At 53.8% G+C, this 21,737-nt stretch overlaps 4 protein-coding genes across 5 annotated transcripts; 2 read left to right on the top strand and 2 right to left on the bottom strand.

Moving 5' to 3' along the window:
• The first annotated feature begins 364 nt into the window (after positions 1-364).
• Positions 365-17,101, top strand: LOC120950007 (TATA-binding protein-associated factor 172). 2 transcript variants are annotated; one of them, XM_040367710.2, is made up of 6 exons: positions 365-1,113; positions 8,892-9,003; positions 9,104-14,359; positions 14,442-14,582; positions 15,410-15,653; positions 15,811-17,101. In XM_040367710.2, the coding sequence occupies exons 2-6, from the start codon at positions 8,993-8,995 to the stop codon at positions 16,351-16,353; spliced, it is 6,195 nt and encodes a 2,064-aa protein (XP_040223644.2). In that variant the 5' UTR covers positions 365-1,113; positions 8,892-8,992; the 3' UTR covers positions 16,354-17,101. The 2 variants fall into 2 exon arrangements, with proteins under 2 accessions (XP_040223644.2, XP_040223643.2); XM_040367709.2 differs by having other exon boundaries at positions 366-2,049.
• On the bottom strand, positions 17,007-17,965 carry LOC120950013 (uncharacterized). Its single transcript, XM_040367719.2, has 2 exons — positions 17,321-17,965; positions 17,007-17,238 (listed from the first exon to the last, which is right to left on the bottom strand). Exons 1-2 carry the CDS (start codon positions 17,871-17,873, stop codon positions 17,096-17,098), a joined length of 696 nt encoding a protein of 231 aa, XP_040223653.2. The 5' UTR covers positions 17,874-17,965; the 3' UTR covers positions 17,007-17,095.
• A 147-nt stretch (positions 17,966-18,112) lies between these two features.
• On the top strand, positions 18,113-21,683 carry LOC120950016 (uncharacterized). Its single transcript, XM_040367724.2, has 3 exons — positions 18,113-19,060; positions 19,136-19,812; positions 20,867-21,683. The coding sequence occupies exons 1-3, from the start codon at positions 19,000-19,002 to the stop codon at positions 21,581-21,583; spliced, it is 1,455 nt and encodes a 484-aa protein (XP_040223658.2). The 5' UTR covers positions 18,113-18,999; the 3' UTR covers positions 21,584-21,683.
• LOC120950015 (uncharacterized) lies at positions 19,873-20,339 on the bottom strand. The gene is made up of 2 exons (XM_040367723.2): positions 20,076-20,339; positions 19,873-20,002 (listed from the first exon to the last, which is right to left on the bottom strand). The coding sequence occupies exons 1-2, from the start codon at positions 20,230-20,232 to the stop codon at positions 19,935-19,937; spliced, it is 225 nt and encodes a 74-aa protein (XP_040223657.2). The 5' UTR covers positions 20,233-20,339; the 3' UTR covers positions 19,873-19,934.
• Positions 21,684-21,737: the final 54 nt, after the last annotated feature.

The following is a 21,737-nucleotide window of genomic DNA, read 5'->3' as shown; positions in this document are numbered from 1 at the left end:
TACACGAACCGTTTTGTAGAAATTGACTCATTCGGTCGCAAAGTTTGCCGGCCGCTGGCCTAGAATCGGCCATCGGCAAGGAAGATAAGAATACTGCTGGAGTTTGAGGAACAGTCAATGGTTTTTAGTTTGGAGTAGTTTGAGGCGTTTTGATGGTTTATAGTTGATAGATAGCAAATTGTTCAATTTTCAAGGCCAATTTGGTTTATAGTAGACTGTCAGTTTAGTCACAAGGAAACGTGAATTCAGGTTTCATTTTATTTCATTTTATTTTTCATCCATTTTTTTTTATCCAAATCGATAAAACTATGTTCACCTTCTACACGTGGTGTGGCCTTAGCTATTAATTACTGATTTTTGTTCAAATTATGTTACGATCTAGATTATTTTTTTGTTTGTATAATTACGTTCTCACAAATTCCGCACTTGTCCAAATTGAATGCTCCGTGACAGATATGTCAAAGTTAGCTAGCTTTAGCACATGTGTACAAGAGGTGATGGCATAGGAATTGAGCGATGTAAACATATCCTAATTTTAGCATCAAAAACAATAGAAAGAAAAGAAACATCTACCGTTTCACAAACTGCTCATAAAACATAAAAAAACGACGGTTCTCCGATTCGAAACTCATCAAATTGTTCTCCTTTTTAACAACGCAACACACCTTTCAAAACGCACCGCCATTTGTTTTCCCACTGTCAGACGGCAGCGCGATGACACAACCGGTACCGACCCGACAGCCGTACGCGGGATCGCACGCACACCATCAAGCGAAACGCAAGAAAAGTCAGTTGACGTTGTGGAATGGCGAACAGTATAAATTTGATCTCCGAACAATGCACAAATTCTCTGAAAATTCAATTGGCCCCCGGGCTCGTGAATCGGTCGTGAAAGTGTTCCCTCGCTGGTGGTGTGGTGTTGGTGTTGTTCCGGTCAAGCAGCTGCAGCAGCCGTCCGCCGCTACCGCTCCGTCCGCCCGGGGTGCTGCCGTCGTGGTGCCCTTGTCGCCGTCGTCGTCGCTGCCACCGTGGCCACCGGATCCGCGGTCGGCAGTATCGCTCTCATCCCGCCACTATCTCTGCCGTCCACCGGACGATGGCGGCTGAGCGGAGGTGAGGACTTGTTCTCGCGCTGTGTGCGTGCCGGAGTGAAAGAGAAAGAGTGTGCGCACCAACGATCACCATCTGCAGTGAGCGCATGTGTGTGAACGAAAGAAAGAGAGCGGTGAAGTAGCAGCTGGTAACCGTGTTAGGTGGAACCACCACCACCACCAACGGTGTCCGCGGGCTAGGTGTGGAAGGGGAGCGGTACTAGTGAATTTGCCCCCTTTTTTCGGCACTCGAGAACCGATAATGGAGCCAATGGGAGGAGGCAGCTGACGACACTGCCGCCGTGTTGCACCCAGCAAATAATTCTTACCACAACCATTCACACAGCCAATGTGTGCGACAGCTAATTTTCAGAACCGTGCGACACCATCGCGAGAAAATCAGTCCCTTTCGGTGGTGTGAGGGCAAGCGAAACGGCAACCAAGAAGACACACGCGCTACGTTGTGTGTTTTTTCTCATCTTACGCTTACCTGTGTGCGTGAGTGTGTGTGTGTGAGCTTGCACCTGGGACAACCGTGTTCAGCGAGTGCGTGATTAGTGTGCGTGAAAATCGGATCAAGTGCGCATTGAGCAGGGAAAACAAACGTGTGTGTGTGTGTGTGGTTTTGGAATGGCTGGCTGCGGTGCTGTTGTTGTTGGTGCCGCGGTGCCGCACGATGCGGTGTATTGGTGTGTGGTGGAAAATCGGCACGTACCGTGAAAAGTGCAGCCGCAGCAACACCACCACCACAGCGCGCTTCGGTTAGAATTAGAACGCATAGTAGTGCCGCGTACCTGTATGGGTGTGTACGGGTAGTGTTTGTACGGTGGGAAAATTTGTGAAAGAAGAAGAGGTGCAAAAGAGAGAGAAAAAGACTTGCTTTCCTCATTAAATCCCCATCATCTCCGCTGTGTGGCTTTTTGGGGAGGACGAAGAATGCTGCGCCAGAAAGCGAAAGGTAAGCCTGTTTTTCCCTAACCTTCATCTCTCTCTCTTTCTCTCTCTTTGGTGTTCCTTTCTTTTGTTGGGTGCGTATGTGGCAGCCTCTCTTCCCCTCCCCCTCGCCCAGCGCTTCATACTCGTGCAGTGAACCGTTTTTGATTGTGTGCCCACACCCGTTCGATGATGAAGTGTGAAAATAATGTATGAGCGAGACAGCTAGAACGGAAACACGCGCACACACACACATGTACATAGAGAGACACGTACAGTTGTGTACTCGTGTACAATCAAAAAGGGTTCTAAAACCGCGCCACAGCCATGGGGGATTCGTAGCCTACTGCTGCGGCGAGGGAAAGGAAAATTGCTTGCCTTTCGGGCATCGTTTCATGTGTGTTTGTGTGTTTGTGTGTGTTTGTGTGTGTTTGTAGCTGTGATGTCCTTCTTTCCAACGTATCGGTTTGTCCATCGCCTGCTCCTCAAAGTCGCCCGAAAATCATTTGTTTGTTTTGTGCTTCCAATGCTCGTACTTCCCCCGTCCCCCTCCGCCCCTCGAGCGTTGTCTCTTGTGGGTTGTGGTGCCCGATAGGCCGCCGGCAAGATGACGGCTAGCTATAATTAGAACCAGTGAGCGAGAGATGATCCAAGGGGAGAGCGAAGAAGGGTCGCGCGCGCAATACACTGCCACACACCGGGAATAACCGACCGTCCAAGGCCCGGGCGATGGTTTCAATTACTATGCCGTAGTAATGCGGATGAAAGGGACGATTTCAAAGAAAAGAGTAATTCTGTTCGAACGGTAGAAAGGAGGGTTTTGAAGGAAGGGTGTAATTGTGTGGGGCGACTGGAGGCAAAACTATCGATTAAACGCGCGCAGCGCTATTTTTTGCCTGCCCAACGTCGACCCCCTTTTTTGAATGTGTATTGTGTGTGTAGGGCATCGGATTTCTGTTGCTGAGTGTTAGTGTTCCACCATAGGATGTATATTCTTGCTTGTTTCGTTTGCAAATGTTCTATTGTTTTCGCATCGAGAGAGAGAGAGAGAGTGAGTGAGAGAGCACAACGGTCTCGATTGGGTCAATAAGGGGAAGGTCGGTGGTGCTGCTGTTGCCGATGGGGAAGCCTCACCAACACTCACTCACCAGCGGCAAACGGTCTGCTGTGGCAAAGCCTGCCTCGATTGTAAAAACCTGACCCCAACATGCACTCCAACCCCCAGCTTCCACACCTCTCGTTGGCACACGTTTCGCTTGCTGCTACTATCGCAACATGTGCTCTCCGTGCCTGTCTGTCTCTGTGTATGCGTGTTGCTGTGTTGGTGTGCGCAATCAAAGGCGGCTAAGAACGCGGCCGTCTGTCATGGGGGGAGGGTTAGAGCTCGGTGCCGATTTCGCGTGTACAGCGCGGTTTAGAACAAACCTATTTTAAATTGTGCTCCTTTTGCTGCAAAAACAGTTTTGCACCACCACCCCCTTCTCCAGTTGTAGAAGAAGTTGTTTTGAAAACCATTTCCATGGCACCCTAACAACATTTTAAATGGTTCGCTAGAAGGTAATTGGTAAATATTTTTAGAACGCTTTTGCGACAACTGGAGTGGAAAAAAACTATTAAAATCGTATTAATGATTCGCGTTCTTTGTCTGGATTTGTCAATTGCACATATGAAATTGTTCTAAATGCATGCTTTTTTTTATTAACTCAAAACAACTCCTATTAACGCATTCTAGCACCAAATCGAACCCCGTTTTGTTGTCTTTCGCAACGATTTTCTGGTGTGTTGCGCGATGGATGGGTGCAGATTGTCGACGGAAATTCCTTCCCTATGTTGTTTCACTCTCACTGCTTCCCTGTCCCTGCTCCAAAGCTATATTACGCCACCGGATACATCACCAGCAGCAGGAGCGCATTGACCAGTTGCGACACAATAACAATAAACAAACAAACACACTATTGTGCTGGGATGGTGGATCTATTGCAGAATGGGGTTAGAAACATATTCTCTCTCTCTCTCTCTCTCTCTCTCTCTCTCTCTTTCTCTCTCTCTCTCTCTCTCTCTCTCTCTCTCTCTCTCTCTGCATGTCTGCCTCTCTCACTGTCTGATCTACTGGCCTTTTACAAACGAGATCTGGTGTTGATGCACGCGAATTGCCCACCATCATCATCATCATCATATTGGTTGCGAACGCCGTTCGTGTGCCGGCTGTCGTTGCTGCCGGATGATTCTATCGCCGTTTTTTTTGCGTAACAGAACGATCAACACCAACGAAGCTGTGCCGTTTTTGTATGGCCAGCAGTAGATTACATTCTATGCTGATGCTGATGCTGTGCGTACCTACGATCTGTCTGGATCAGATTGGGAAGCATGTGAAGTATGATCGTTCTCCGCCCGTGCCGGATTGAAACAATTGCCTCCATCTCCTTCCCCGCCCTCGTGAACCCGCAGCAGGGAGAGTCTAATCAATTGGTAACGATTTATTTATTCAGCCGGTCTCTTTGCTGGTCCGATTTGTCCCGGAGGCCTAAGCCTTACAATTCGCTCGTGGCTGTATTGAAGCTCTATTTGCAACGTAGTACTGCGATTGTTGGGAGTATAGACAGCATGAGATTGCTAAAATAATCAAAATAATCGTACTATAAAACGTTCATGAGATAATAAAACTGGGCACGAGGCAATGGATGGTAACTAGTGATGGGTGAAAGTTGGCAAAAATCCGAAGTCGACTCCGATTCGACTGCGGAAAGTAGGTGCGTTCCCGGATTACCCGGGGAGCCGTTCGGTATCGTTGGGAGTTGTTTTGAATATCCTTGATTGGGGGTCGACCGGCGTCGGAGTCGTTCGGAATCGCCTGGAATCAGCTGGAGACGGCCGGTGCAATGTATGTGTGGTCAGGCATTTCATTTCGTGGTGTTTTTTTCCTCTTTCGCTTAGTTCGCGCATTTCTAAAATTCCAACCAACTCCGAACGACTCCGGCGGACTTCGGACGACTCCGGAAGGCTCCGGACGACTCTCAATGATTCCGGCCGACTACAGCCGACTCCTCAAAACTCCGACACTGAACGACTAAAGCCAACTCCCGCCAACTTCGCATGACTCCGACTCCGCTCGGTAAGAGTGGTTTCGATTCTATCAGAGGCGGAGTCGGATCGGAGTCGGATCGGAGTCGGATAGGTGCGCTCTTTACAGTGTCTCGACTAGTGGTGTGGAACCCACGAAACCTACTCCGGATGACTCCTACTCTGGCTAACTAAAGATTACTCCGACTCCTGGCGACTCTAGATAACTCCGACTCTGGGCAACTCCGAGTGACTCCGACTCAGGACAACTCCGGATGACTCCGACTCAGGACAACTCCGGATGACTCCGACTCAGAACATCTACGGATGACACCGACTCAGGACAACTCCGGATGACTCCGACTCCCGGCAATTCCGAACGGCTCCACACGGCGACTCTAGATAACTCCGACTCTGGGCAACTCCGAGTGACTCCGACTCAGGACAACTCCGGATGACTCCGACTCAGGACAACTCTGGATGACTCCGATTCTGGGCAACTCCGAGTGACTCCGACTCAGGACAACTCCGGATGACTCCGACTCAGGACAACTCCGGATGACTCCGATTCTGGGCAACTCCGAGTGACTCCGACTCAGGACAACTCCGGATGACTCCGACTCAGGACAACTCCGGATGACTCCGACTCAGAACAACTACGGATGACATCTACTAGGACAACTCCGGATGACTCCGACTCCTGGTGACTCAGGACAACTCCGGATGACTCCGACTCCCGGCAATTCCGAACGGCTCCACACGGCGACTCTAGATAACTCCGACTCTGGGCAACTCCGAGTGACTCCGACTCAGGACAACTCCGGATGACTCCGACTCAGGACTGGATGACTCCGAATCAGGACAACACCAGATGACTCCGACTCAGAACAACTACGGATGACATCTACTAGGACAACTCCGGATGACTCCGACTCCTGGTGACTCAGGAACTCCGGATGACTCCGACTCCCGGCAATTCCGAACGGCTCCAGACGATTCCAAACGTTTCCGCATAATGATGGGCGGAATCGGTTCCGAAATGTTCGAACTCAGATCGGAGTCGACTCCGGATTTTTTATGGGATCTTTACCCATCACTAGTCTCCACAGTGAACGATTGCAATTCTTCACCCTTTAATTGGGGGCCAGTCATCATCCCCGGAAACCGATGTCACTTCCAATGTGTTGCCTCCACAATTGTATATAACGCGATAAATGTTCAGTGCTGCCGCAGGATCCTTCTCATTTCTACCCGGTTTCTATGTATTTCGATCGTTATGGAGATTTTACGGGCCAGAAAAAGGAAGCCATCATCCATCTATGCATCACAGTAGCACCGAGAATGGCCGTTCTGGCAATGATAGCATATGTGATACGGAATGGTTTCAATCCGCTTCCCCAAAACACCCCTTTCGAGCATGATATATCCTCCTTGTCCGCGCACACTGTGGCAAGAAACGGTGAGGCATCTCTCTAATGCAGTGCTCTCCAACCAGCTGTTTAAGGATCGTGGACCACTTGGCTTTCAAAATACATTTGTCGCGGGGCCCACATCTATTGAGGGCATACATTGTATTGACTTAGTTCAAAGTGTTTCATCAAAAATATGTGTAAATCTTATGCTACACATTCCTCTTGAAAATTTAATCTTGATTGTGGGGGAAATATATATCCTACAATTTATGTTGTAATAAGTTTTTTTTTTTAATCAATTTTTGCGTGGACCACTGCTGCTACCACCACGGACCACACGTTGGAGACCACTGCTCTAAATGGTATCACCGACACCGCTCTGTGGTGGTGCCGCTCCCTCCCGCCCCGGTGGACCCCAGATGTGGATCACTTCCGGTTGTTGTCGTCGCAAAGGGGAGGAGGGATGAATATGGGCGCGTCACGAGCCAACGCACATGTGGCCGGAAGTGATTAGTTGCCTCTCTTTCCCTCTCTCTCTCGCTGTCTGTATAACAATGGCAAAAAATTTAAATAATGTACAAAATCGGTGTGGCTTCTATATTGTCTATGATACTGTTATTTTATATTGTTTTGCAACGAGCGGGTTTTTTCCGAGATGATAGATAGCCCGTACTACCTACTCCCCCTCCAAACCGCGTGCCGAAGATCAGTGTTGTGACCTCCGGTGCCAAGATTATTTTGAATTTTGAATAAGAGATTAATGTGGACGTTTTGCGGTGTGTCACATCTTTCCTCCGTCTTTCTCTTCCGTCAACCCGGCGAGTGCTGAACTTGTCTTTCCTTCACCAAATCAACGCTAATTGAATCGATTTTTATTAAATTATCTCTCTCTCTCTCTCTCGCTCGCCGTCGCGATGACTGCACGAAAGCGAAAAACTGCAGCAGAAGGGCATCGGACTGGGAAACGGGGTAAATTGATCAAATTGTTGAAGCGAGCGGAGGAAGAAACGATGATGATGACGTGTCCGAGATAATCTCAAACCACCACACACACACACGCCCCCATCCCCTTCTCTCTGGATTGGGGGGGGGGAGTTAATTGATTTACAAGCACGTTCCATTGGTTTCGGCAGCAAAACGCCATCGTGGCTGGTGGAAGGAAGTTTTCTCAGCGTTTTATTGCACTTGTTTTGTTTGCCTGGAAAATAGGTTAAAAAGCAATAAAAAAACACAAACGTGCCTTACCACACAACAGATCCATCATTTCGATCCTCCCATATAAGTTATGCTCTTGTCCCCACACACACACACACCAGCTCGCCCGAGGTCAATGGATCGGTGCCTCGCGATAGTGTGTGATATATGTTTGTCACTATTGCTGTCGTCGTGGCTTGTTGGTCGTAGTGCACCATGGTAACCATGCATGGTCGGCAGCCAGCGCCGCTTCTTCCTGTGCAGGGCCAGAGGAGGTGGGGCACGTTCGCGTTCTGCGCAGAATAAATGTTTTATTCCCCTCCCCCCCCCCCCCATCCCTCCCCAGTATCGTCTCCTCGTGTAAGCATAGTAAGCTCTGAAGTGTTCTGAACCCGGAGCAGGGTTAGAACACACTATTAAGCGCGACGGCATCTTGAAGATCCCGAGAATTGCGCTTTCGGTTCGGTATGTAGTCATCCGTTCTCTATTTCTCTCTCTCTCTCTCTCTCTCTATCTCTCTCTCTCTATCTCTCTCTCTCTCTCTCTCTCTCTCTCTCTCTCCTTCTCTCTTTCTCTATCAAACACACATTCGTACGCATTGGAACTCCCTTGGCAAAGATCCGTGTTAGAATCCGAGCTCCAATCCGAGGCTGCTCTGGTGTGCCTCGTTCTCGTTGGCAGGGAGGAACATTCCGGGACAGTAGTAGCAGCAGCAGCAGTAGCGAGAACGCCAGACGCCAGCCAGACTGCACTTGCGCTTTTCAGCACACATACACTCACGCACAGCAAGGTTTGGAGTTCTGTGTGTGTTCTCGTCGCCAGTGGAAATGGTTAAATTATGGGGCATTTTTTTATTGTTTTGTTATTTCACTCCCATACGTGTGAGATGTGCCATACAACGATGAGCGTGTGTGTGTGTGTTGGTGGTCGTTGGGGATAGATTTTCTGCTCGCCAGTGTGCATCTGCACTTGGAGTTGTTTGGACGCTTTTTCCCGGTAGAACCCGCGCCATTGGAACGACCGTACACCCTCCAAGGTTCGAGGTTGTTTTTGCAGAAGCTCCAAAGCCAAAGTGTAGTGGTTAGGAGATAAAGTTTTCCGTTTTTTTTCTGTCTTCGTTTAAATCGATTTTATTTCAATGGAAAAACGTCACATAAAAAAACCGATAATTTTATGTTTATTCTTTCTTTTTTTTTTGCAGGTTACACTCTGTATTTGATTAGTACGTTTGCAGTGAAGGAGAACAATTGATGAGACGACTCCTCGCCAGCTAACAAACGCTAGAAAACATATATTTAAAAAATGACTTCGAGGTAAGTTTGATCGCGTTTCTCTCTCTCTCTCTCTCCAAACGCTCTTATTAGAATCGATAGCCACTAACTTGCTTTCCTCCCCCACTCATTTGATTTGCAGATTAGATCGGCTGTTTATACTGCTCGAGTCGGGCTCGGCCGCGGTGACGCGCAAGGCGGCGGCCAAGCAGATCGGCGAGGTGCAGAAGCTCCACCCGCACGAGCTGCACAACCTGCTCAGCCGGCTGCTCACCTACCTGCACAGCAACAGCTGGGACACGCGCATCGCCGCGTCCCAGGCCGTGCAGGCGATACTGGAAAATGTGCCACAGTGGGAGCCGAAACCGCTGCCCAACCTGCTGAAGATGGAAACCAAAGAGGAAGCGGCGGCGGCGGCCGATGACGAGGAAGAGGACAAATCGTGCGACTCGTCCAGCAGCGCGCACGCGAGCGGCAGCCGGAACGGTCACCACCACCACCGGTTGTCGTTCGATAGTTTCGACCTGAACGCGGTCCTGTTCAAGGGCGCCCGGCTGATGGGCTCGGAAGGGTCCGAGTTTGATCCGCTGGACGAGGGCGAGGTGGTCGATCTGCGGGAAAAGTTGGCCCGCCAGCGAGCGCTGCTGAATGAAAAGCTGGGCCTGAGCAGCGGGCTCAACCTGGAGGAGCTGGTCACTCTGGACGATGTGCGTAACAATGGGGGTGGTGGTAGTGGAGGAAGCAACCGAGATCACCACCAGACCGGTGCGACCGGGGAGCGGCTGGTGCCGGTGCAGGAGATACTGAAGCTGAGCCGGGCCGATTCGGTCGAGGGGCTGAGCTGCCGGGAGAAGAATCGCGCCCGCCGGAAGGCCCGCCAGCAGCAGCAAGCGTTCCAGAACCCGATCGCTGCGGTAATAGGAGCTGGGGGCGGGGGCACAACGACGGTGGGTGGTGGACCTGCTGCGGGCAACGGTTCGAACGGTGCGACCGCGCCGGGCACGGCGACGATCGGGGCGAACGAGCCGCTCGAACCGGACCGCAAGCGCATCAAGACGGAAAAGGGCGGCGAGCCCGGTACGCCCGGGGGCGCGGCAAACAGCGTGCCGGCGGCCGGCACGTGGACCGGCGAGGCCGTGCCCGATCTGACCGGCGCCTGGGTCGATGCCGTCGACTGGCCGCTCGACTCGTTCTGCTCGAAGCTGTTCCTCGACCTGTTCAGCCCGCGGTGGGAGACGCGCCACGGCTCGGCGACGGCACTGCGCGAGCTGCTGAAGTCGCACGCGGACGGCGGCGGCAAGAGCGTGTACATGACGCGGGCGGAGATGGAGCGGCAGCATCAGCTGTGGCTGGAGGACGCCACGCTCCGGCTGCTGTGCGTGCTCGCCCTCGACCGCTTCGGCGACTTCGTGTCGGACCAGGTGGTGGCGCCGGTGCGCGAAACGTGCGCCCAGGTGCTGGGGACGGTGCTGCGCCAGCTGCCGCTCGCCAAGGTGCACCAAACCGTCGCCATCCTGCTGACGTTCGTGAAGCAGAAGGAGTGGGAGGTGCGGCACGGCGGCCTGCTCGGCATCAAGTACATGCTGGTGGTGCGCGAGGACCTGATCCAAACGTTTCTGCCGGTGATCATCAACGACGTGCTGACGGGGCTGTTCGACGCGGTGGACGATGTCGGGGCGGTCGCCGCCTCCACCCTCATCCCGATCGCGACCTGGCTGCCGAAGCTGCTGAGCCGGGCGCAGGTGTCGCACATCGTGAAGCTGCTGTGGGATCTGCTGCTCGACCAGGACGAGCTGGCGTCCGCCTGCAACAGCTTCATGGGGCTGCTCGCCTCCATCCTGAGCCTGCCGTCCGCCTCGAGCTGGATCCAGATGGAGCCGATGTCCATGCTGGTGCCCCGGCTGTGGCCCTTCCTCAGCCACTGCAGCTCCTCCGTCCGGCGCTCGACGCTGCAGACGCTGAAAACGCTTACCACCGCCATCCGCACCGAGGAGCAGGAGGAGAAACAGGAGGAGGAGGAGGGACGGGGCACGAATGGTGGTAGTCCGGCGACCCCGGCGACCCCGACCCCGCCCTCGAACGGCAAATCGGAACCGACCGACAGCGGAGTCGCCGTACTGACCGTGCCGGACACGGAAGAGTCCCGGCTCGGGCTGAACTTCGGCGTGAAGGATTGGCCGCCGCCGCTGCTGCAGGAAGCTCTGCGGCACATCTTCCAGCGCGTGCTGGTCGAGCATGTGGAGGACATACAGGCGCTCGCGGAAGACGTGTGGAACAATCTGGTGGTGAACGCGGAGCTGTCCGCCCTGCTGCACGCCTCCTGCCCGTACGTGTCCAGCTGGCTGTGTCTCGCGATGCAGCCGGTCCGGCTGGCGTTCGATCCGGGCTCGCTGATCTACGCCAAGCCGAACCAGCCGGGCGGCGGGCCGAACCGCGAGCGCCGACCGCGTCAGTTCGATTCGTTCGACACGGGTGGTGGGACGGCAGCGTGCGGTGGTGGCCATCTCTCGTCCTCCGCCGGTGCGCTGCACCAGAAGCTGTTCCTCGGCGGCGCCGAAACCGTGCCGCTCGACGTGCGGGAGAAGAACGTGGTGCGGGCGCGCTGCAAAGCAGCGCGCATGATTGGGCTGCTGTCGCGGTACCTGGTGCTGCCGGCACCGGGCGTCACCTACACCCCCGAGACGGAGAGCCCGATCGATTGCTACACCAAGGTGCTGGTTGGCTACCTGCAGTCCCGGTCGGCGCTGCAGCGCCTGATCAGCAGCCTGGTCATTGCGTACTGGTGCTCGTTCGACGGCACCATCCAGCCGGGGCCGCCGGTGCTGCAGGAGCGCCTGCGCGCCTGCCTGACCGAGTACGTGTACTACGACGAGGTGGGCATACTGTTCACGCGCCTGCTGCAGGAGTGCCGCGACTATCTGGCCACGCTCAAGCAGCACCGGGTGCAGCTGGCCGAGTACGAGCAGCTGAAGGTGCTGACGCTGGACCAGATCTACCAGATAGCGACCGCCGTGGGCGGCTGGTCGGCCGACGAGATGCGCACCCGGTACAATCTGAAGGCGAAGGTCGCGGAGCTGCTGGAGGAGCGCCGGCGCAGCCTGCTCGGGTCGCATTCGGCCACCGCGCTCGAGCAGACGACGCTGCACGTCAGCACGCAGTCGTCCGTGTCCGGGGCGGTCGTCAGCCTGCGCTGCCTGCCCGACCGGTTGAATCCCGTGGTGAAGCCGCTGATGGAGTCGATCAAGCGCGAGGAGTGCGAGCTGCTGCAGCGCCTGTCCGCGAAGTATCTGAGCGATCTGCTCGACCAGGTCACCGTCCGCACGCCCTGCCCGAACAGCAAGATCGTGACGAACCTGTGCACGCTGCTGAAAAGCGACGCCGAGTTTACGCCGCGCGTCCTCTGCCCGGACCAGGAGCTGCAGCACTTCGATCCGGCCAACACGGACGACTCGAACCCGTACCACGGCATACTGACGCTGGCGAAGCAGCACCAGCGCTGCAAGGAGAGCGGCGGTGGTGGTGGTGGTGGTACGTCGTCCAACAGTGGCACGAGTGGTGGCGGAAGCTCGTCTCGCGGACCGGGCAGACCCGCCGCTAGCAGTACCGTAGCGGCCGCGCTGGACCTTTCCGCATCGTCGTCGTCAGCGGCGTCCTCTAGCAGCGCCGCCACGGCCACGACGAATGCAGCGCTGGACGAGCTGCTGGGCGGACCGTCGGAAAGCGAGGAAACGCAGCGGAAGCACGCACGGACGCAGCGGCTCGGTGCGACGGCCGCCATCACCACGATCTGTGCCCAGTTCGGGGCGCAGCTGCCCGCAAAGCTGCCCATCCTGTGGCAGCTGCTGCTGGACAAGCTGCAGTCGCGCGTCGACGAGCCGTACGTCGAGCGGCTCGCGCAGGACGTGATCGCGCAGGACGAGACGAACGATTTCATGACCGCGCTGCAGCTGCTGGAGGTGGCCGCACCGTACCTGCACGCTGCCCTGCACCGGGAGCTGTTCGAGCTGCTGCCCAAGCTGTGCCTGCTGCTGCGTCACCCGCTCAAGGGCGTCCGGCACATGGTGGGCCGGTGTCTGGCGACGCTGGCCGCGGTCGACGCGGCCAGCGTGATGACGATGGTGATCAACGAGGTCGTGCCGCTGCTGTCCTGCATCGAGAGCGTGATCAAGCGGCAGGGCGCCGCGGAAGCGATCACCTGCATCGTCAACCGGCTGCAGTTCGAGATAGTGCCGTACGTGGTACTGCTGGTCGTGCCGCTGCTCGGGCGCATGAGCGACCCGGACCAGTCGGTGCGGCTCGTGTCGACGCACTGCTTCGCGACGCTCATCCAGCTGATGCCGCTGGACGGCCTCGGGACGTCCGGGGACGGCGGGGCCAGCGGGCGCCACCTGTCCGACGATCTGCGCCAGCGCAAGATGAAGGACCGCCGCTTCCTGGAGTATCTGTTCTCGCCCAAAACGATACCGGACGTTGAGCTGCCGGTCAAGATCAATGCGGATCTGCGCAGCTACCAGCAGTCGGGCGTGAACTGGCTCTGGTTCCTCAACCGCTACAAGCTGCACGGCATCCTGTGCGACGACATGGGGCTCGGGAAGACGCTGCAAGCGATCTGCATACTGGCGGCCGACCATCACCAGCGCAGCCTCGATCGCGGCTGCGCCCAGCTGCCGAGCATCGTCATCTGCCCGCCGACCCTCACCGGCCACTGGGTGTACGAGGTGGAGAAGTTCCTGCCGAGCCGGTTCCTCCGGCCACTGCACTACGTCGGGCTGCCGGGCAACCGGGAGCAGCTGCGCCAGAAGCTCGGCACCTACAACCTGATCGTCGCGTCGTACGACATCGTGCGCAAGGATATCGAGTTCTTCAGCTCGGTCAACTGGAACTACTGCATACTGGACGAGGGTCACATCATCAAGAACGGGCGGACGAAAAGCTCGAAAGCGATCAAGCAGCTGGTGGCCAACCATCGGCTCATTCTCTCCGGCACGCCGATCCAGAACAACGTGCTCGAGCTGTGGTCACTCTTCGACTTCCTGATGCCCGGCTTTCTCGGCACGGAGAAGCAGTTCAGTACGCGGTTCAGCCGCCCGATCCTGGCCAGCCGGGATCCGAAAAGCTCCCCCAAGGAGCAGGAGGCCGGTGCGCTCGCGATGGAAGCGCTGCACCGGCAGGTGCTGCCGTTCCTGTTGCGCCGCGTCAAGGAGGACGTGCTGACCGATCTGCCGCCCAAAATCACGCAGGACCTGCTGTGCGAGCTGAGCCCGCTGCAGGAGCGGCTGTACGAGGACTTTAGTCGGATGCATCTGCACTCGTCCGACATACGGGAGTGCCTGGAGAACATCGACGGGCAGATGGCCGGACCGGCCAACAAGAAGACGCACGTGTTCCAGGCACTCAGGTGGGTGTGGGAAGGAAGGAAGCTGTTGTTTCCACCCACTATTGGTAATACTCATTCGATACTGGGTTCTCTATCGTTACAGATATCTGCAAAATGTATGCAACCATCCAAAGCTGGTACTGTCGCCGTCCCATCCGGAGTATCAGATGATTGTGGGCGAGTTTACGCGCAACGGCTCGTCCATGGACGACATTGAGCATTCAGCAAAGCTTCCGGTTTTGAAGTAAGTAGTGATGGGAAAAATGAAGTTTTCGTCGTAATCGATTCCGGATAGCTCTGAACTTGTCTGGATTCGATTCCGGATAGTAGGTTCGGAATCAGTTTCCGGAATCGGTTCCAGAATCAGCTCCGGAATCGAAATCGACTCCGTAATCGAAATCGGGATCGGAATCGGAATCGGAATCGGAATCGGAATCGAAATCGGAATCGGAACCGGAACCGGAATATGAACCGGAATCAGAACCTGAACTGGCTCCGGATACGGAATCAATTCAGCTTCCGTAATCGGAATTGACTCCGGAATAGGAATCGGCTCCGGAATCAGAATCGGCTCCGAGATCGGAATCGGTTTCGGCATCCTTATAAGAATAGACGTTTGGGTCCAATACGAATACTGCTTGTAAACTTGTAAACTATCTATTCTCAAGGAGATTCCCGGGCTGATTGCGCTTTTGAAACTTCTTATTTCAATTCAATAACTGATTCTCATTCCGGAGCTAATTTCAATTCTTGAGTCAATTCTGATTCCGTTACCAGAGCCAATTGCGATTTCCAGGTCGATTTTGCTTCCCAGCCGATTCTGATTCCGAAACCAATTCCGATTCCGGAATCGGCTCAGAAATCGGTATCAGCTCCGGAATCAGAATCGGCTCGGCAATCAGCTCCGGAATCGGAATCGACTCCGGAATTGTTTCCGAACACGGAATCTGAATCGGGTAGGATCGATTCGGAGCTCCCACCACTAGAAGTAAGCTTATTGGTTTTCCTTTTAGTACCTTTTTGCTCACCCTGAATCTTCGTTTTTTTCTCCCTCTCTCTCACAACCAACAGGCAACTACTGCTCGACTGCGGCATCGGCACCAACGAGGATGTGTCGGTGAACCAGCACCGTGCGCTGATCTTTTGCCAGCTGAAGGCGATGCTCGACATCGTCGAAAACGATCTCCTGAAGAAGCATCTGCCGGCCGTATCGTATCTGCGGCTGGATGGCAGTGTACCGCCCAGCACGCGGCACCACATCGTCACCAAGTTCAACGGCGATCCTAGCATCGATGTGCTGCTCCTAACGACACAGGTAAGCCCCGCACAAACCGCGACAGCGTTACAAGCACAGTGCTCCCGAGCCCCACTAACCAATCAATATCTCTCTCTCTCTCTCTCTCTCTCTCTCTCTCTCTCTCTCTCTCTCTCTCTCTCTCTCTCGCACTCTCTCGCTCTCGCTTGGACCAAAGGTCGGCGGGCTGGGGTTAAATCTAACCGGGGCCGATACGGTCATCTTCGTCGAGCACGACTGGAACCCGATGAAGGACCTGCAGGCGATGGACCGGGCGCACCGCATCGGCCAGAAGAAGGTCGTGAACGTGTACCGGCTGATAACGCGCAAATCGCTCGAGGAGAAAATCATGGGCCTGCAAAAGTTCAAACTGCTGACCGCCAACACGGTGGTGAGCGACGAGAACGCCTCGATGGACACGATGGGCACGGACCAGCTGCTCGATCTGTTCACGCTGGCGGATGACAGCGGTAAGCAACAGCGTACTGGTGGTGGTGGTGGTGGTGCTACCACAGCCGTCTCCGATCGGCGCGGCTCGTTACGGTCGGCGGCCGCCGCCAGCAATGCCGCGGCCCAGCTCGAAGCGAACGGTAGCAACGGCGGAGCGGCCATTAAGACCGTGCTCGAGAACCTGCCGGAGCTGTGGGACGACAGCCAGTACCACGAAGAGTACGATCTGTCCCAGTTTCTCGAGGGGCTGAAGAAAAACCGCCAACCGTAACCGTTGCATTGGAATACCAAGTCTAGAAACGGACAGGCGCCGAGATTGAGTCCCCCGCGCCTCCTAGGATGATGGAATGTGTGTATCTGGTCATAGCAAAGCAGGCGATAATGTAGTCATTAGCGAGAGAGAGAGAGAGAGAGAAAGCGGTAAGAGCTGTTTAGCTGGTGAAGAATAACTTACTGTAAGTAGAGAAAAATCCGAGAGTCGAGTGCTTCTTATCTCATTTTCATCTATTACGTTACATTTCTATGTGCCTAGCGAGGTACGTTTCGTCTTTAAACCGTTTTTGTTTCCACTATCGATAATTTGCTATCTTTCTATTCAATTTTTTCCTCTTCTATTTAGTGTTTTTGAATTCCATCCTTTTATAAGCCTTTTCTTTAGTCTCGTGAAAAGAAGCAACTCTTATTTTTGTAGCGTACAATGTACAATCTGTCCCCTGTCCTTTACCTAATGCTAAAACATACAACAACACAAACACACACACACTAGTTGCCACTACATGTCGTACATTTGTAAGTTTCCCCGCGCAATGGGAAGAACTGGAAAGTATGTATTTAAATGCCTAGAATATATAAAGAGTGAGTTTCGTGAGCTAAAATCAAACTTTGTTTTTCCCAAAAATCCAGAGAGTAGAGCAATCGATAATATCACAGTGCAACTATCAGCTACGTTCCTTTATTCCTTTATACTTGTTTATAATTGCTGTACAGAGTTTAAGCTCGCGTTAGATCCCGTTTTAAACCGCTTTCGTGCAGTATGCAAAGCTGGGATTGATATCGTTCGAAGCGACTATCCGCACGTCCGAGCACGTCTTGAACGTTTCCTGCGGTCCGCAGCCAAGCCGGCCACTTCCATCCTCACAGTAGCCCCAGTTGTTACCTGCAAGTGATAAGCACAACACAAACACACCCCGATTATTCCTGTGTCTCCGTGCACATGGCTGCTGGAAAAGCACACTTACCCGCGACATACGTCCAGCGGAAGATGCAATGGCTGCAGGTGAGCGAATCGGGCAGCTTCAGATTGATCCGATACTCGCCCACCGCCGTGGAGGGCAGAACCCAGTTCCTGCTGCCATCAGCCAACGACAGCGGGTACTGGCTGAAGCACGCCTCATCCTCTGCCCCACCAACATCCAAATTGCACAGGTCGAAGTAAAAGTAGCCACGGTGGTTTGCCGTCAGCCGAATGCGCGCCTCGATCACGCTTCCCCGCACGTACTGCCGCACGATGTCACCCGGGCCGAACGGTCCGCCCAGCTCGTGCAGACGGGGCCGTGCATCCCCGTAGTTGTCCCCGCACACGCCGCACTTGCCGTTGTGCGTGCCCCACTGCACCTGGAAGCCACCGCAGAACAGCTCGTTGTCGGTGTAGTTGGGCAGGGCGGATGGGTTGCAGCGCCACCGTGATCCTCGTGCGATCGGATCCAGCGCCATACCGTGCCCATGGACGCTGGCAAGAAGCGCACAGCTGATCCAGAGTAGTGCAGCCGAAACCGCTAATCGGTCTGCCATGGTGTTTTTTTGTTTTGTTTGTGTGTACACAATGTCTCGGCAAGTGTTCAATGTTTGACTGAGAGGAATTCGCGCGCTGTGACACGTTTTTAAAGCGCGCCTTGCAAGCGTGTTATCTTTGCAACTGTAGGAGAAAGGCAAACTCGGCTAGCTTAATATGTGCGTCTGGAGAGATAACGATCGATTTTATGGCGATGGTTGTTCACAACTAAACAGCACTTCAGAATTGAGCCTCAGATTGGAGACTGTGTGTGCTCTACTACCTCCCTTGCATTACTCCGAGACACTGCGAGCACAGGGCCGGAAGGAAGAAAGTGTGAATTCACGAAATTCGTTGCTTGATGATAACCGGAATTTGCTTTGCAGATTAAGTGGGAAATACGGGGCAATGGCGTAATGTTAATAAGGCCCGAAAATTGGGTTTATTACCCGTTGTTTGCACATCATCGTTATCAGTATTGCGGAAACTGTGCACGTTGGCGCGCTGCCCTTGCAAAACGAAAGGAACCGTTTGGCCAACGGTGCTGCACCGCGTGAGCATGATTTTTAGTTTTATTGTTAGGAGGTGGTGTTTGGCTAGAGGACAGAGAGAATTGCTCCATATACTTGAGAGCGATAGGGGCCGTGGATGATGCATCCACTCGATCCGAGGGGAAGACCAGTGAATTCATTCATATTTTTTTGCCTAAGAGTGTTTGTGATAATCTGCAGAAAACATCGAGAAGAAACGTAGTCCATAAAACAGTAAAACGAAGCAGGATTAGGGCTAGTTCCTAGAAATGAACCATTTTTGCAACGGTCAAATACAAAATAAACGGTCATTTAGTTAGTGACGCGTATTTAGACATAACTTATCTTCCAAAAGAGCATATATTTTGCTTTTAATTTTGAATCATGTTCAGTAAATCATAACACTGAAATTATGCCGCGCTTTACATTTAGAATTGTGAATGAAATTTGAATTTGAAATTGTAGTTATCTCGTGCAGAAACCTTTGCACATACAAACCTTGACTCACAAAAAGTTGTTTACAAAAGGTGAACTGTCAAAACAAGCGAGGACGCCAATCTCCACCATACCATCAGGAAATAGAAAAAAGGACAAACATCAATCGCTCCCCAGTGATATGTTCGAACGTTATCTCACAGCCCTGCAGTATCCTCGCGTAGGACAGCTAAATATCGATGGTAAGATGGTCCACAGTCCTCGCCCTGGACATTTTCACATTCATTCCCCTTCTCACAACCATCACATGCCCACAGATCCCAAGGATTTCCGCTGCTTCATGATGTGGCTGGAGGATCAGAAGATTCGCTTCCTGCCGATCGAAGAGCGGGAACCGCTGCGGAAGGTAAACGCACCGGACGAATGGAACCGGGCGTACGAAAAGTACAAGAAAGACATCAAGGTGCCGGAGCACCTGAAGTCGAAGCAGGAGCAGGTAACGTGGCTGCTGCTGTACGCGATCCGACTCGAGTACACGGACAACGCGGACCAGTACCGCGCGCTGACCGGTGCACGCAAGCTGCAGCAAGAGTCGCAGAAAACGACCGTCCCGGAGGTACAGTCGGCGAACCCGTTCGACAGCTTTGACTTTACCAGCGCGGACTTTGAGGAGGGCTCGTGGAAGCTGGCCGAGCGGCTGGGAATCGCCTACCATCCGGATCATCTCGTGTCGCTGCGGGCGGCCGCCAAAGTTATCAGCGGTGCGTACAACAGGGAAGCGCTGAAGGAGCGTCCCATCACCGGGCAGCCGTTCCCGATCGAGCAGGGCAGCGGGATGGGCCTGGAGGCCGACGAGGAGCTGGAGCAGTGCGCAAGGATAATGCGCCTGCTGCAGATACAAAACATTCGCACGCTGCAGACGACGATCAACGAAACGATCGTGGCGGTGCAGAATGTGACAGCCGATCCGCGCACCGACACGAAGCTGGGGAAGGTGGGGATGAAGTAACTGGTAGGCAATTTTCTTTATTTTTTTATTGTGACACAACGGGGCTCGGGGTGGAAGGAGGATCTTTTATTTTAATACTAAACTCAACTCAACTTAAACTGAAAAAGCTATTTGTGCACTCTTTCGCCAAAGGGGTACACATCGGCTAGGCGTGCAATGCCTATACTGCCGGCGACTGAAAGGAAAGAAATGTTCGTTTATTATAATCGTTGCTGGAAAGCGTACGCGTTTGCGTTCAGTACACATACCGGCGGCAATGCCCAGCATGGTGAAGCGGCCAAGAGGTTTCGTTCTTTTCTGTGCTTGCACTGCTATGTAGACGCCCATGCCGATTACACCGAACCCGCTAACTAGGCGACAGGGTAAACAGTCCTTGTGTCGGTTGGAAACAACGGAATCGGTCATTTTTAGTCCTTCTGCGAGATGGTTGCTGGCCGGTTTTAGAAGATGTTGCTCTGCAGGAGTTTGTTTTCCTTCGTGTTGTCACCGAGCCACAAGTCACGTTCTGTCAAGTCCGGCTTCGCGATTGCTTTTTTTTAGGGTGATATATTGTCCTCATCACAAGCCAAAACGTTGTTTAGAAACAATTATTGAATTGGCACATCAAAAAACGATTATTCGATTTGATTTTGATCAATTTTCTCTTGTTTTGCTTTTTCAACTGTGGCATTGTTCTTCTCTATTCATCTTGGCAAGAAGGTGCGCCCTTGAACTCCCTCTTCTAAACGCAACTCCCAACTGTCATTCATCCATTTGACGTATCGCAGACAATACAAAACAAGACCCGCGACGAAGAAAGACACACACAGCAACTCCCCTCAACGGTGTTTTATTTGTTTCGCAATTGTTCGTGGCGAATGAAAATGTTCGAACGGTATCTAGCTGCCCTGCAGTACACCGGCACCCAGCCCGTCAATATCGATGGTAGGTGAAACGCGTTGCTTGGCCTCCACAACCCCACACGCACACATCGACATGCCCGTTAACCGCTCCGTTCCTCCGGAAAACTTCCTTCCATTGCTTCTTTGCAGATCCGAAGGAATTTCGCTCGCTGATCTCGTGGCTGGAGGACCAGAAGATACGCCACTACACGATCGAAAACCGGGAGCAGCTGAAGCAGCTCGGCTCGGTTGACGTGTGGGACGCGGCGTACGACAAGTACAAGACCGATGTCGGTCTGCCGTACGAGCTGGCCACGCGCCAGGAGCAGCTGACCTGGCTGCTGCTGCACGCCGTTCGGCTCGAGTACTCGGACAACGTGGACACGTACCGGCCGCTGAGCGGGGCGCGCAAGGCGGAGGCCGAGCAGCAGAAAGCGACCGCGCCGGAGGTGAAGTCGACCAACCCGTTCGACAGTCTCGACTTCACCAACGCCCAGTTCGAGGAGGGTGCGCGCAAACTGGCCGACCGGCTCGGCATAGCCTACCATCCGGACCATCTGGTGTCGCTGCGGGCGGCCGGCCGCGTCATTCACGACTGTCTGAACCGGGAAGCGCTGAAGGAGCCGCTCATCACCGGGCAACCGTACGTTGGGGTTGGGGCCGCCGCAGTCGGTAGCAATGGAACGCCGGCTGGCAAACCGCCGACACCCGCGCCCACCGAACGGGAGGTGGAAAAGGCCGCCCAGATACTGCGGTTGCTGCAGATACGGAACATGCGCTCGCTGCAGACGACGATAAACGAGACGATCGTGGCGGTGCAGAACGTGACCGCCGATCCGAAGACGGACTCGGCGCTGGGGAAGGTGGGCGTGTAGTGGGCAGCGGGAAGCAATACTTGTGATACGTACAACTGCGTACATACTTAAACTATGTTATTAATTAATAAAACTCCGGTCAATCATTGTTTCTATTTAATGGAATGGTTGTTCGTTTCCAGCTCCTTGGGTGTTGGTAGAGTTGTCGAGTTGC

The sequence above is a fragment of the Anopheles coluzzii genome, chromosome 2, assembly GCF_943734685.1.
Source record: "Anopheles coluzzii chromosome 2, AcolN3, whole genome shotgun sequence".
NCBI classification, from domain to species: Eukaryota; Metazoa; Arthropoda; class Insecta; order Diptera; family Culicidae; genus Anopheles; species Anopheles coluzzii.
Note: the sequence above shows the minus strand (reverse complement) of the source record. Positions and strands in the feature narration are given on the sequence as shown.